This window comes from Bombyx mori, chromosome 7 (assembly GCF_030269925.1).
Source record: "Bombyx mori chromosome 7, ASM3026992v2".
Lineage (NCBI taxonomy): Eukaryota > Metazoa > Arthropoda > Insecta > Lepidoptera > Bombycidae > Bombyx > Bombyx mori.
Genome location: NC_085113.1, coordinates 4,979,185 through 4,992,644, shown reverse-complemented (window position 1 = coordinate 4,992,644; position 13,460 = coordinate 4,979,185). Strand labels below are relative to the sequence as shown.

General features: G+C 34.1%; 1 protein-coding gene across 4 annotated transcripts in view; it reads left to right on the top strand.

Annotated features, from left to right (window-relative positions):
- The window catches only part of LOC101740250 (klarsicht protein), a 358,174-nt gene extending 345,781 nt beyond the window's left edge, over positions 1-12,393 (top strand). For 3 of the 4 annotated variants that reach the window (XM_062669363.1, XM_021351399.3, XM_062669361.1), the window contains 6 exons: positions 6,135-6,313; positions 6,820-6,971; positions 7,100-7,304; positions 7,479-7,640; positions 7,753-7,850; positions 8,771-12,393. In XM_062669363.1, coding sequence (XP_062525347.1) covers positions 6,135-6,313; positions 6,820-6,971; positions 7,100-7,304; positions 7,479-7,640; positions 7,753-7,850; positions 8,771-9,026 — 1,052 coding nt within the window. In that variant the 3' untranslated portion in view covers positions 9,027-12,393. The remainder of the gene's footprint in view (positions 1-6,134; positions 6,314-6,819; positions 6,972-7,099; positions 7,305-7,478; positions 7,641-7,752; positions 7,851-8,770) is intronic. The other variant, XM_062669362.1, reaches the window with a different exon arrangement.
- The last annotated feature ends 1,067 nt before the right edge of the window (positions 12,394-13,460 follow it).

Genomic DNA, 13,460 nt, shown 5'->3' with positions numbered 1-13,460 from the left:
GTCCTGCCGTCTTCCCAGGCGTGGCAGTGTTTAATACACTATAATAATAATAAAAACAAAAAATCAATTAATAATAATAATAAAACAAAAACTCAAAATTAACATAAAAACTACCTTAACCTAAAGGCTTAATAAGTATTAATCTTCCTTGGGACTAGAGTGCGAATTCTTTACGTTGTTCAATTTAAAAGTGAACCGCAAAAATCTTTATATACATACAAATCCCGTGTGTATTATGTTTAGTAAAATCTTATTTATATAATAGATATCTTAATATACTTAATATCAATCTAACTAATGAATACTCAGACGTTAGTATACACGGCTTTGTTTTAAAAAAACCCACACATTAATTGGCAAGTGTATTAAATTTCATACGAAATTAATCAATAGTGCAGAGCTATAGATCCGGAATCCATAATCAGTGATTTTCAATTTTATTTTATCATCATTATGGAATGAAAGAATTTTTAATCAGATACGGAACTGATAATATATTTATTTCTACCAAATGAAAATGTTATGCAGCATGCTAATTGAACATTTATTTATGAAATATTGCGATATTATAAAAGATATTTAAGACAAAGAAAAAGTATAAGAACGCATACGCCATAAAATTAAAGGATACGCACTGATTGATTAAAACCTTAAACCGGGAGAGAAAGTGAGTGACACTTTCTCCCCTGAAAGTGGTGAACGAAACTAAACTTTCACTCCTGGAATGATATTTTTTCTGTTCTAAACAATTCTAACTTAATTTGAAATATTAGCAAGCAGTTTGCAATTATTGCATGAATATTGTATTCACAAGTGCCAACGAAACGTGCGTACATAGGTATAACTTTGATAAACTTGCCAGCAAAATGTGGTACGTGTCTATTTTCGATTTTGAGAAAAGAGGCACGCGCACAGAGGCACTTACAACATAAATATGATCATAGTAGTTAATTTATTTATCAAGGCGAAATTTACCGTAACCTTTCCAAATGCATTTCAATTTTAAACGTAGAATGAAATCATCATGAGTCGCACGCTTCACGATTTCTTTGCTTTCACTGTCCCAAGGATGTGGATTCAATGCGCTTAACCAGTTTAATCCTTATACGAATAACGTATTTCGAAACGCAAGTCAGCTTAAGAAAAATAAACATGCCCAAGACCAACCAAAGAACTACATAAAATCATTTAAGAAAGTAAGAAATTGAATAATTCATTTAAAGTAATATTAAAACTTGCATAGTTTTATAATATTCTAAGTCTATTATAATAGCTATAAACGATTAACATCAAGACGAGAAGAAATCGACTGTTTTCATAAAACACTTTCCACAATTACCCGTAGATTTGCAATGAGAAATAAAGTCATGAATGTCGGTATCGCAAATTGGTATCCGTTCTCGCGAAATTGTTTGTTCCATATTCATCTGTACCCAATTGAAGATGATTTCATGTAGTTGCCTTTATCCGCTGTGCAGTAGATCCTGTTTGGAAACTGTGAGAACATTTTAATACCACTTCGAGAAAGAGAATTTGTTTATACTAAACACACTATAAGTCAAACGGTATCAATAAAAGCTACACCTCTAGAGCGTCCCGATACAATTTTGATTAATGGTATTGGATAAATTTTCACTAAATATTTGTTCGGTATGAAAAATTCAACTATTCCTAATCATTCTAGTAACACATGATGCAAAAGCGTTATAATAATAGCCAAAGCAGATGTCTAGACTTGTGGAATCTTCCGAGTGCATTGACTTCGGTAGTAAATTAGTCAGATTATGTGCACAGGAACATCACAGACAAGTTCGTGACATTTAGGGCGCTATTTTAGCCATTTCCGACTCCAAATTTAGGTATAAAGTGTGATTTACAATATACTTCAAGGAGAATGTACAGATTACCATAATTTAACTGTCACAGGTAAAATGGCTGTTTTAATTACTTTTAATAGATACTTTTAATCTTGTTTTGGATAATTCGTATTCTTACTTATTCTTGCCTACATCGGTCCCCAAATCGGATACACTTACACTCTTGTGATTTAACATATCACATAATAGTTCTTTTAATCTTTGTATTCAATCCATGTACTTTTTTTTAATGATACATATCGACAAAATGTTTGTGTGCTGGTGTCAGGGCGTGTTTTAAGACCCTATTGCTCACCATTTTGGGTGACGGCCTTCACATGGTGATATCTATGGGCTTCTATAACTGCTTAGTGGGTGGGCCGTAAACTAGGGCAAACGAATATATGCTCAATAAAAATTAATTAAAAATAGGTTCGGCGTTTTAGAGGTACCTGTGGCTTGCAGTAAACACGTCTGCCCACTTCATGATGATTCAAGGATTTATGTAACATACCAGCCATATTCAGTTGCTGCATTAATACATCTAATTAAATTTGTATAGGTATATCATTAAAAAGCAGCAACCGTCTTGTAATCCTCTTGTATAAAATAACATTATTCAATGCAAATAATTTCCCTCAACAACTACTCAAGTTTGTCAAATTTGAACTAGTTAATTATTATGCTTTTAAAGAAAAAGTAATCTCCTTTCTTATTACGTAAAAATGTTAATAAAGTTCCAAGCAATAAATTTTACCAATATCTTCGTTATTAAAATTCAATTCTATAAAACTTTATAAATCTAACATTTTCGGAAGTTTATGTAGCATTTACCAGATACCACTACGCGTATGCTAGCAAAACTAACTTGTGTTCTCCTTTGAAGGATCGATTTCCCGATATACCAATGCTATAGAAACCTCATGCTTTGTTTGTCCTACCTGTGCTGATAGCCTTGAGAGGCTATTTCAGCTTCTCCTTGACGTGTAGTTGAGCTCACGGGGCTTAAAACGGTGTTGCTAACACTGGCTCTAGCAAGGGCATTGCTTCGCAACCCACTGAGAAGATCCGGTGAAAAACTCAGTGGGCTTTGTCTATGGGTTAATTTATTCGTCAAAGTCCTTCGTCGCAAGCGACGGGTTCGGCGAGGACGGTGACCGGAGTCATGCTTCAAGAAGGGTTGCGCCACCCACAACTTAGTTATTCCTTACGCTCTTTTACATATTTAAGTTAATAAAATCTTCCCTACGACAACCTTGCTGTATGATACACCATAGTCAGTCGTCCGAACCTTTTACGAGGCTTCCGCACTTAAGGGGGTGCGCGAGGTATGTGGGACTTGACAGTCTGCAGATGTTCAGAGCAGACCGCGGGTCCAAGAATTTTTAGGGCCCTAGAGATATTAGTTACCCTGACAAGTACTACGAAGTTTGAATCAGTATACCGAAAAAAATACTTGATTTTCGAAGTCTGGCTGTAAATGATTTTGTCTCTCGTTTCCAGCATCCATAACTGTGCTGCTAATGCTACTAAATATGCGAATTCCGTACTAATATCATCATCTCTTATAATCACCAGCAACTTTAAAGCCGGCTGTGCATGCTCTTCGAGACACTGCGAGACAGGCCGAGGGCCAGTGTGTACATGGCAACCTCGTCTCGTCTTGTGGCTTTCGTTCGCTCTCGGAAGCGTGTCGGTTTTTTGCGCTCGAGTCAAAGGGTCTGGGAGTCTAGAGAGCGCGCGTGTACACACTCGTTCGTTTTGGTTGTCTGTCAACTACGTAAGTTTCTTCTAGGTCCATCGCAACGGGCTTCCGAAGTTCAATCGATACGAGTGTGTTTACATGGTGTGGTCTCGTGTCGAGCCTCTACGCGACGAGAGGCACACGAGACAACGAGACGAGCGTGTACAGCCGGCTTAAGAATTTACTAATGGTTTATTCTTATTTGTTCGACGCGCGCTTTGCTTTACTTAACTCACAAAAACTCAATACGATGGAGAAACATTGTGAGCTTATAAACATACAGCAATACAAACGTGATATTCTAAATTATTTTTGTCGTTTACAATCTATCGAAAATTTGTAATATATTAATTATTAGTAGCCGGTGTATTTTCCGAATATATAACATGATATTTGTTTCCCAAATAAATAAATTTACTGCTCGCAATCCCGAAATCCCAATCTGACTGCCCTAGCAAATAATCTTCTACCCGCATAGTATTTTTATCCACAACGTACATTTCAGATTGAACATCAAACCTTTCTGATTTCGTTGACAATATGTTAAGTAGACATGTTTTAACTGTTTATCTCCAGTTGGCTCCAACTTGTTTTTCGTCCGCTCTAAATAGATTACAAGAAATAATACGTACCTTCAAAGAGTTAATGGCCATACATTCCTTTGTGCATCACATTTCGAACGCCAAACGCCGTTATGTCTCTAAAACATTCACGTTATTAATGTGATCTACATATGTATCTTAAATTTCAACAATATTTCATTTTTATTGAATAATAAAATCATTTATTCTCTTTTTTAAAACTACTTTTACTATTTAAGCTCGCGTTTTTATTGTTATTACATCGTTTCCGACGTCTCAAGTCTGTGACCGCGGAAACTATAAAATATAAACATACTATCTATTATTTTCCATGTCATTTTATATTATTGAATGATAAAATAAACTTTTCCATTACTGCACCGGTCTAAAAAAAGCCACAGTGCCGAGAAGAACCTGTGAAACAAACTCAGCAGGCTTGCCTTTTTACATTTTGATTACGGAAGATAAATTAAGGCATGTTGCGTACATTCAAGTTACCTCTTGTTGCATAATAATATGCAATCTTCTTTGAATTTTAATGAACATAATATGATTATACTCGTAATAACAGTAACGAACAGTGAACAACAGTTTTGTGGGGCCTCGCTGCAGAGGCGGAGTCATATATACCTATACTTACCTAAATTAATATTTTTTTGCATGAATTCGAGGTGTGATGATACAAGGCCATGTTTGTGCTCAAGACTCATAATGTGAATATCACCGATTAGAACAAGAAACACACTGTTTCTGCCTACACAGTGCTGTGATATTGCACAGTGAATTAAATACAATTTCGGTATATTTCGTTTCTAAAATTAATTCATTTTAGTGTTTTTACAAGTTTTGAATATGAAATCGTCATAATTGTTTCCATTTGAATAATAGCGACTTATATTAAATATTCTATCAATCGCAGTAGTAGCCAAAGCACCTGGTATTAAACCAAATAAATATTAACCGACTTATACATTGCATTTCGACCTAGATACATCCACCAGACGCATCGTTGCACGTAAACAAACCGTATTTTTAAATAATTCACGTTACTATAACTTTACATTTTCTCGTCGAGTGTGTTTTAGGTTTTCCCCATTTCAAATTCATTATCTTCTAAATATTTATTCGTCAAAAGATTGGAACTGCTGCTGTAATCAATGAAGACAATTTTCATATTAGGTATACAAAAAACAATCGCAAGCTATTGTTATATACAGACCTGGATGACCGCTTTTTTTTTGATAAATTGTATTTTTAGAAATTGTATTTAAATACGAATTACATATTGATATTATATTATATAATATTACTTGTTATTTTCTTTCAATAAAAAAAAAAAATATGTTTAAGTTGATTATCGATAAAGTTGATTATTGAAAACACAAAAAAAAAACATTTTCTGAAAATAAATAGTTGCTAGATCGATTTATCGCCCCCGAAATCCCCTGTATACTAAATTTTATGAAAATCATTAGAGCCGTTTCCGAGATTCAGATTATTATATATATTTATACTAGCTGTACCCGTCCGTTTCGCTGGCTATTTAAAATTAACATTATTGTTTCTCATCCCTACAAAGAATCTCATCATTAACGCCCCCGCAACTGGTGTAGGAGTCCAACACTCATATAAATATTAGCCTATCCATTAAGTACATGTATTTTCTACATGGATACCAAGTTTCAAGTCAATCGTATGCATGGTTCAGTAGTTACAACGGAACATCCGTAAAAATCACTGTAGATTTATATATTAGTATAGATACAAGAATTGCTCGTTTAAAGATATAAGATATGTTATATAAAGATAATAATTATGTTATATAAAGTAGTATTCATAAGATAATATTACAAATTTCGGTATTTAGAATAATTTTTCCTTTCGGCATGATCAAAGCTAAAGATACCAAAAAGTCTTTTTCAAATTTACAACGAAAGTTTATTTCTTTTTTAGCGGTGTCGGCTCGTTGGTCGGCTCTGCGTGCAGCCGCCACTCGTCGTGGTGGAGCCCGGCGACTCCGCAGGGAAATGGCAGCGCTTCGGGAAACGCTCGACGATATCTGTGACCCTGCAGACTGCGCTCCCCAACCGCACACAAGAGCTCAACTACACAGGAGAATCGAAGAGTTAAAGGTAAATTTAAAACATATATGAACAATACAAACAATCAAACATATGCTTTAAGAAAATATATGTACTCAGCTGCCAACACAATAGAAACTGTAACCGACGAAACATTACGTCATCCAAATAAATAATGAGGGTTTGGTTATTACTCATTATTATTTTTTCCTGCCTATGCTGATAGCCTTGAGAGGCTATTTCAGCTTGTCCTTGACGTGTAGGTGAGCTCACGGGGCTCAAACCGGGAGCGTTGCTAACACTGGCCCTAGCAAGCAGTGCTTCGCAGAATCTACCACCGGATCGGAAACGCGACCCACTGAGAAGATCCGGCGAAAAACTCAGTGGGCTGTGTCTATGGGTTAATACACTCGTCGACCCCTTCGTCATAGGTGACAGGTTCTACGGTTACGTATATTCAAATAATTTTGCAACCACATTATAAAATGATGTCGCTTAAAACAACTTATTCGTATTTTGTTATTGTCAAAATACAAATTCCAATTAATTTTTTCCAGGATCGCCTATCGCGTCTTTTAGAATGCAAAGTTTCAATGTTGAAATTGACGGTCTCTGTACGTCGGACTCTCGGCGAGATGGAGTCAGATGATAGCGGTCTCGCTACTGAATTGGCAGCGTTATTATCCGCATGGGATGATGCGCATCAACGGTACGTTTTAACACTGGTCATTTTTATAATAATATATCTATAGCATTAAGTAAACTAGCTTGATTTTGTGATGGATGTTAATTAAACTATACATTATTTGTAGCGTTTTATAACATTTTACATTTCAGGACTTCTAATGAACTTCTCTCCTTGGAAAAAGCAATATGTGCTTGGGCCGAATGGGAGGGTGCGCTCCGCGAACTTCAAGGGGAATTGAGGGGAGATCTAGCTACTTTGGAGGCATTGCGTGATCGTGGCACAATCGTTGGTGACCAAACCGAAGTCGCCACTCAGATCAAACAATTGGCCGCATCTCTTATAGAGAAAAAGAAGGTATAAATTAAAAGATCGAATACATTAGTACTAATATTTGACAATATAACCTTAATAATGTTCAAAATTATAATTTCAATTAATTATAGTCGAATTTCGAGTACTACAGGACCACTAGTTAATACTAATATGTATTTATTTTATTTTTTATAACGATAATTCTTTTTTTTATAGGGTAGTTCAACATGCGACTCCCTCTCGGACTCTGGTATATCTGACGGAGATAGTGAAGGTGTTGGCAGACGGGCGAGACGTCTGGGTGCTCTGAGAGAGCTGGCGCGTCGTTTGCAAGCGACTTTAGCTCCGAATTCCCCAGCACACAGGGCTATTGCCAAGGTACTAAATAGTTTGTCTAATTTTAAATCCACCTTGTTCTAGTTTGGTAGATCTATTTATTGGACATTGATCAAGTGATTAGAAACTGAACGTTGCGTTTGTTTATTTTTAGCGTATGGAACAAACCGAAAACGAAGTACGCACCTTACAAGCGTCTTGTAAAGCGCTGGTTGAACAAAACATACCGGAACTTAAAATTGACGATGACATGTAAGTAATACCGTATTTTATATTTTTTTGTATAGATATGCATGTACAACAGTAAACTTCCAGATGAAGTTTTTGTAAGCAATATCTATATATTAATACGCGAAGCAAAAACTTTGATTCCCTTTTTACGAAAATTGCGTGGACGGAGGAGTGTGAAATTTTCCACACTTATAGAGAATAAAGAGAAGAAGTGCACAATGGTAATATTTTTTAAAAATAATGCATAAAAGATACATTAAATCAATAAAGAAAACATTACACACACTATATACCATTGTCAAACTTTTGTTCTTGACGTCTGTGGTCAAATTGAGAATAGATTAAATATTGTTTGTCTTTGTTAATATTTTTTATAGTGTAGTCTTGGCGAAATTTCTTGGCGAAGTATAAAATACAATCATAATAGTGTACAAACTTACAATTCCAATTAATTATAGTCGAATTTCGACTACTGTGGGACCTCTAGTTAATAATTAATGTGAAGAATTAATTAATTATACCTAATACTTTTGATATTGATTGATAACGATTTCGGAGACGAAAATGACAATTAAAAAATCCCATAATAGTTTTTTTTTTATTGCTTCGATGGGTGGACGTGCTCACAGCCCACCTGGTGTTAAGTGGTTACTGGAGCCCATAAACATCTATAACGTAAATGCGCCACCCACCTTGAGATATAAGTTCTAAGATCTCAGTATAGTTACAAGGGCTGCCCACCCTTCAAACCGAAACGCATTACTGTTTCATGGCAGAAATAGGCAGGGCGGTTGTACCTAACCGCGCGGACTCACAAGAGGTCCTACCACCAGTAAAGTTTATTTAAAGTTTTATTTAAAGTATTATAATATTTAAGTATTATATTTAAAATATTTAAAGTTTATATTTAAAGTTTGTTCACTAATTTAAATTTATTATAGTTCTGTTTATTTCAGAGAAAATAATGTCGGCCCAGTAGCTGGCAGTAAAACTGGCTCGGGCGATCCCGACTACAGCCCTCGAGGTGGATGGGTGTGGCGTGTATTACGTTCATCTCTCCCCATCCAACTGTGCCTTGTCGCTTTATTGTTAGCCGCTTGGTTGGTTGAACGTCCACGATGCTGCGATGCTCTTAACTCCCTTGCCCAATCGTTAACTCCTCAACTAAGATACGTTCGAGGACCTCCTCCAGTTTGAGAAGCACGATAAATAAAGTTGTGGTTAATTAAGCTAGAATTCTAGCAGGATTTTATGGATATATAGACACGGCAAAGGGTTATAGGCACATCCCAGTAGCACAATTTGTGTGATGCACTTTTGTATTTGCCATCGAGTGTGTTCCGAGTTTTAGCTACGTAAATGACGAATGGTATTTAGACAATATCTAATTCAATTTAAGAGAAAAGTAGATTTTCTTATGGATGTATGAGACTATATCTAGATGGTTTTTGATGACTTAATGAAATGCCTGTTTTATATCTTTATTTAATAATTGAAAGTTTAAATAGAGAAAGGACAGTAAATAGGTTTGATTGACATTTACTAACATATAGTTATGGATGTACCTTAAGGTATAAACGTAGTAGAAGAATAATGAGTGATAGTAGAACGAAAGACTAAGCGGGTCGCTATCACGACGAACTCGCCGACATTAGCTTAAGAGAACCGTAAAATTCAAATTGTTGCTCACAGCAAAAAAAGTTCAAATAAATAAAAATGTTCCAAAAAAAAAAAAAGATTGTCTGTATCAGACGAAGTTCAAACTAGTTTTGTATTTTAGTATTGATTTTATCATAATACTAACATTTAACGAGAACGTAGGCTAGAAAGCATGCCTATTTTAGTACAATTATTTTTTTTAGAATACTAAGATAAGAATGCGAGTGTGAGTGATCTTTCTAAAGAAAAAAAAAGACCTACATATCTTTATAGGCTTTTATAGAACAGCTATACACTGTTAAGAGATACTAGTGCGTTTTCATTTATTCTAATTAAAAACACTACAAAACAAATCGTTCTTTAAGCTCCACAGAAAGAAAAGACTGATAAAATGTAAATTGCAATGTTAACTTTTCATAAGTTGGTCAAAACTGTATTGCCATTTTACCTAGTACCTTATTTATATATCTATTAAGATTTTCCATTTCGTTAACATATACAATTACTTGTTTTTAAATAGCAACCTAATTCATTCTATAGAAACAATGAAGTCAATGTAATTAAACACAAATCAAAACATTTTGTTCTTCAAAATCCGGACTGAACATTTAATGTACCTTAACTATAATAAAAAAAGAAATATGTATCCACTCTCAGCTAGTTTTAACTAGTTTAATATCAAATATCTCCATTACTGAAAGAAAAAATGCCTGAAACGTTATGATACTTTCAAATGATTATTTATATACATTTATGTTCCAACACATACAACATCATGTGTAAATAGAACTCTGTTCAATTCTCTTCAGAAAATAATTTCCGGTTTTTATAGATTTTGCTTTTGAACATTTTGCCATTTCACAAACTATACAGTATTATATTACACCTTTGTGCACAGCTAGTGATTTATGTATTAAGTTAACGAAGATTTTTTAGCTGTCTTAACATAGAGAAAATATATAGATTAAATGATATACAATTTTTATATTAAAATGAAGCACATTAAATAAAGATATTTTTGACTCAAAATACAAAATGAAAACTGGCTGAGAAAATAAGGAAGATATAAACGTTGCAATCCCCTTTCAGAACACATAACCATTCATAGCAAAGTCATTCTTCACAGCTGCCATACAAAAACCAGAAGAAAACTGGCTTTGCTCAATTTGGAAAATCCACTCTTAATCCTGACCACAAACATAAAACGCTTATATTATCTCAGAAGTTAATTAGCCAATTGGTTATTCAAAACACAACATGTGTGATTTAATTGCATTCTTCATGAGGTCTTTTTGTTTTAATTAAAGTTACCCCTAAGCGACCTAATTGTAATTTGAACTACTTTTATCAGTTTTAAAAGAATAATATGATCAAATAGTTTTAGCCCAAATTTCACATAAACAGATTCAAATATACAGAATTACTCATGTTTACAGATTAAACAAGACTGACAAAAGAATTAACCATGATTTTGTAAGTGTGGAAAATGTATATTTTATGTTCTCTCCATTACATTTAAAATAAAATTTATCTCCTATTCATCTTTAGCTATTAATTCATGATTGAGAAACAATTTAAACTCCTGTTATTTACTTGATTTGTGCACAATTAGGAGAATACTTTTCAGTTTTCCTGAACATTGATAAAATAAATACAAAATGAAACCATAAAAAATTATTCAAACATTCTTACGACTAAGAAAACTACGAAACTGATTATTAAAGAATAAAAATCTATAAGTATATTTGATTTTGTGAAATAAAAATCAAGGACATTAATTTTATTATGTATTATTGAATTGTTTAATTGAAATTGAAATGTGAATCAGATTATAAATTCTTAATTTTAAATGACAAATTATTTAAAAAAAAATCAATGACAATCTACTTTAATTATTTAAACTGGTAATTTAATATTATACATCTTGGCCTAACCGACGACAAAACAAAGTACCATCGATAGAAGACTATATAGTTATGTGTGAGTTGCTTGAGACACCTAGTCTGAATCCGTACTGGCCAGGTGCAGGCGAGCGTCTTTAACGTAATTACAACAATAAATTTTATTTCAAACCAAATCAGCGAAACCATTACATTTTAATGATTGAAATTACGTTTTTATTTTGAGATTTTCGACTCGGGCCACATCAAACATTCAGAGAAAATTGCAACTGAAAAGTTAAACACATAGGTAGTAGGTACGGTACGGTAGGTACCTACTTAGCTAACTTATCTATTTACCCTGTCGTAACAAGTGATAATGGTGAAAAGGGACGTCAAGGGAACCTTTGGCACACTGAATAAAAAATTGGGACTAGCCTGCACTCGGCCAGATATGCCAGCAATGTAGAGTTCAGGCAAAACCACACCTATGACTACTGCTTTCCTACCTACGGCCCACGCGCATTTATTACCGACATTACGGAATACAATATTATGTTATCGTGAACGAAAAATATTTTTGAGTCCTAAGTTTTTGTTTTAATAAATGGCTCAATGTTAAACTGCCTTAAAACAAGTTTGAATGTGAGAGTGACTTAATATTTACTTATCAAATATAAAAAAAATAGGTCTTTTATAACCTATAAGATGTTTGTCTCTAGTATCTAAGTTAAATTAATTTCGCTGCAGTTTTCAAAATAAGAACCTTGAAATCACGCCGTGTGACAATAATGTAAACAGATGCAGCGAAAGTCATTCTTCGATGTTATATTGGCAGGGCCTTTATAGTGTGTCATATTTCTTTTAATTTCCTAATTTAGTTAATCGATATAATTGAAAGAAAATAGACATGCCTATGATGTGCATTTAATTTTTCGTTCTGCAGTTAAAGTTGTGAAGGCATTTTTATTGTATGCGTTGTGGCATGTTGGCTTTTGGAATGGAAATAAAAAATTATAATATAATGTCAGTTTTATTTAAAAAATATTCCTACAATCGTGAACCCTCTTTTCTGTAAGATAAGATTTTTTTTTTTTTTAAGTCAATACACATAGCAACAATCTATAATATAGCAAAGATGGACAGGGTGCTGCCATCATTAATATTACGTTACCGTTACTGGTGGGAGGACCTCTTGTGAGTCCGCGCGAGTGAGTACCACCGCCCTGCCTATTTCTGCCGTGAAGCAGTAATGCGTTTCGGTTTGAAGGGTAGGGCAGCCGTTGTAACTATACTGAGACCTTAGAACTTATATCTCAAGGTGGGTGGCCCATTTACGATGTCTATGGGCTCCAGTAACCACTTAACACCAGGTGGGCTATGAGCCCGTCCACCCATCTAAGCAATAAAAAAAAAAACGTCACCGAGGCCCTGAATTGCCATGCTTTAAGACATCTTTTTTTGCATGGAAACTAGCGACATCTTGTAGCGGATGCCTCTAAACTTATCGTTGTTAAAGTTAAGGTAATTAATTACCGGTAAAATGGGGCGATTAGGGATTGAGAGGCGAATCGGGAAAAAACCGGGAAAATCTTTCGACGCTCAATATATGTTTTATATTCGTTGCAAAATCTTCCATTTTTTGTAGTTTAATAGTAGAATGTTGAAAGTTCACAAAACAACTCTGAATATGCATGATAATAGCTGCTAACTTATAAAAAATCGCGTTTCAAATTAACTTCCTGTGGTGGTAATTATTTTAGTGCTAGAAACTTTGCTCTCTATTTGCTATTTGATATTAATAGAAGACGACTATGATTTATAAACGTTATTTAGTGTTTGAACCAGCATATATATTAAAGGTAAGTCTCAGTTGTTATTGGTTTTAATGTATTTGATTAAATAAAAATACATGTAAAAATCTGTTGTTTTTGAGGATATTGGGGACGTCTTAGGTATAAATAACAACGAAAAAGGGGTCAATTGGGATGAGAATACGTGATATGGAAACGACCTAAGTATAAATAGGTACAGGTTTGTAGGGTTGTCTATGTAGTTATAACAATATTTTTTAAATTTGTTGGTAAAAATT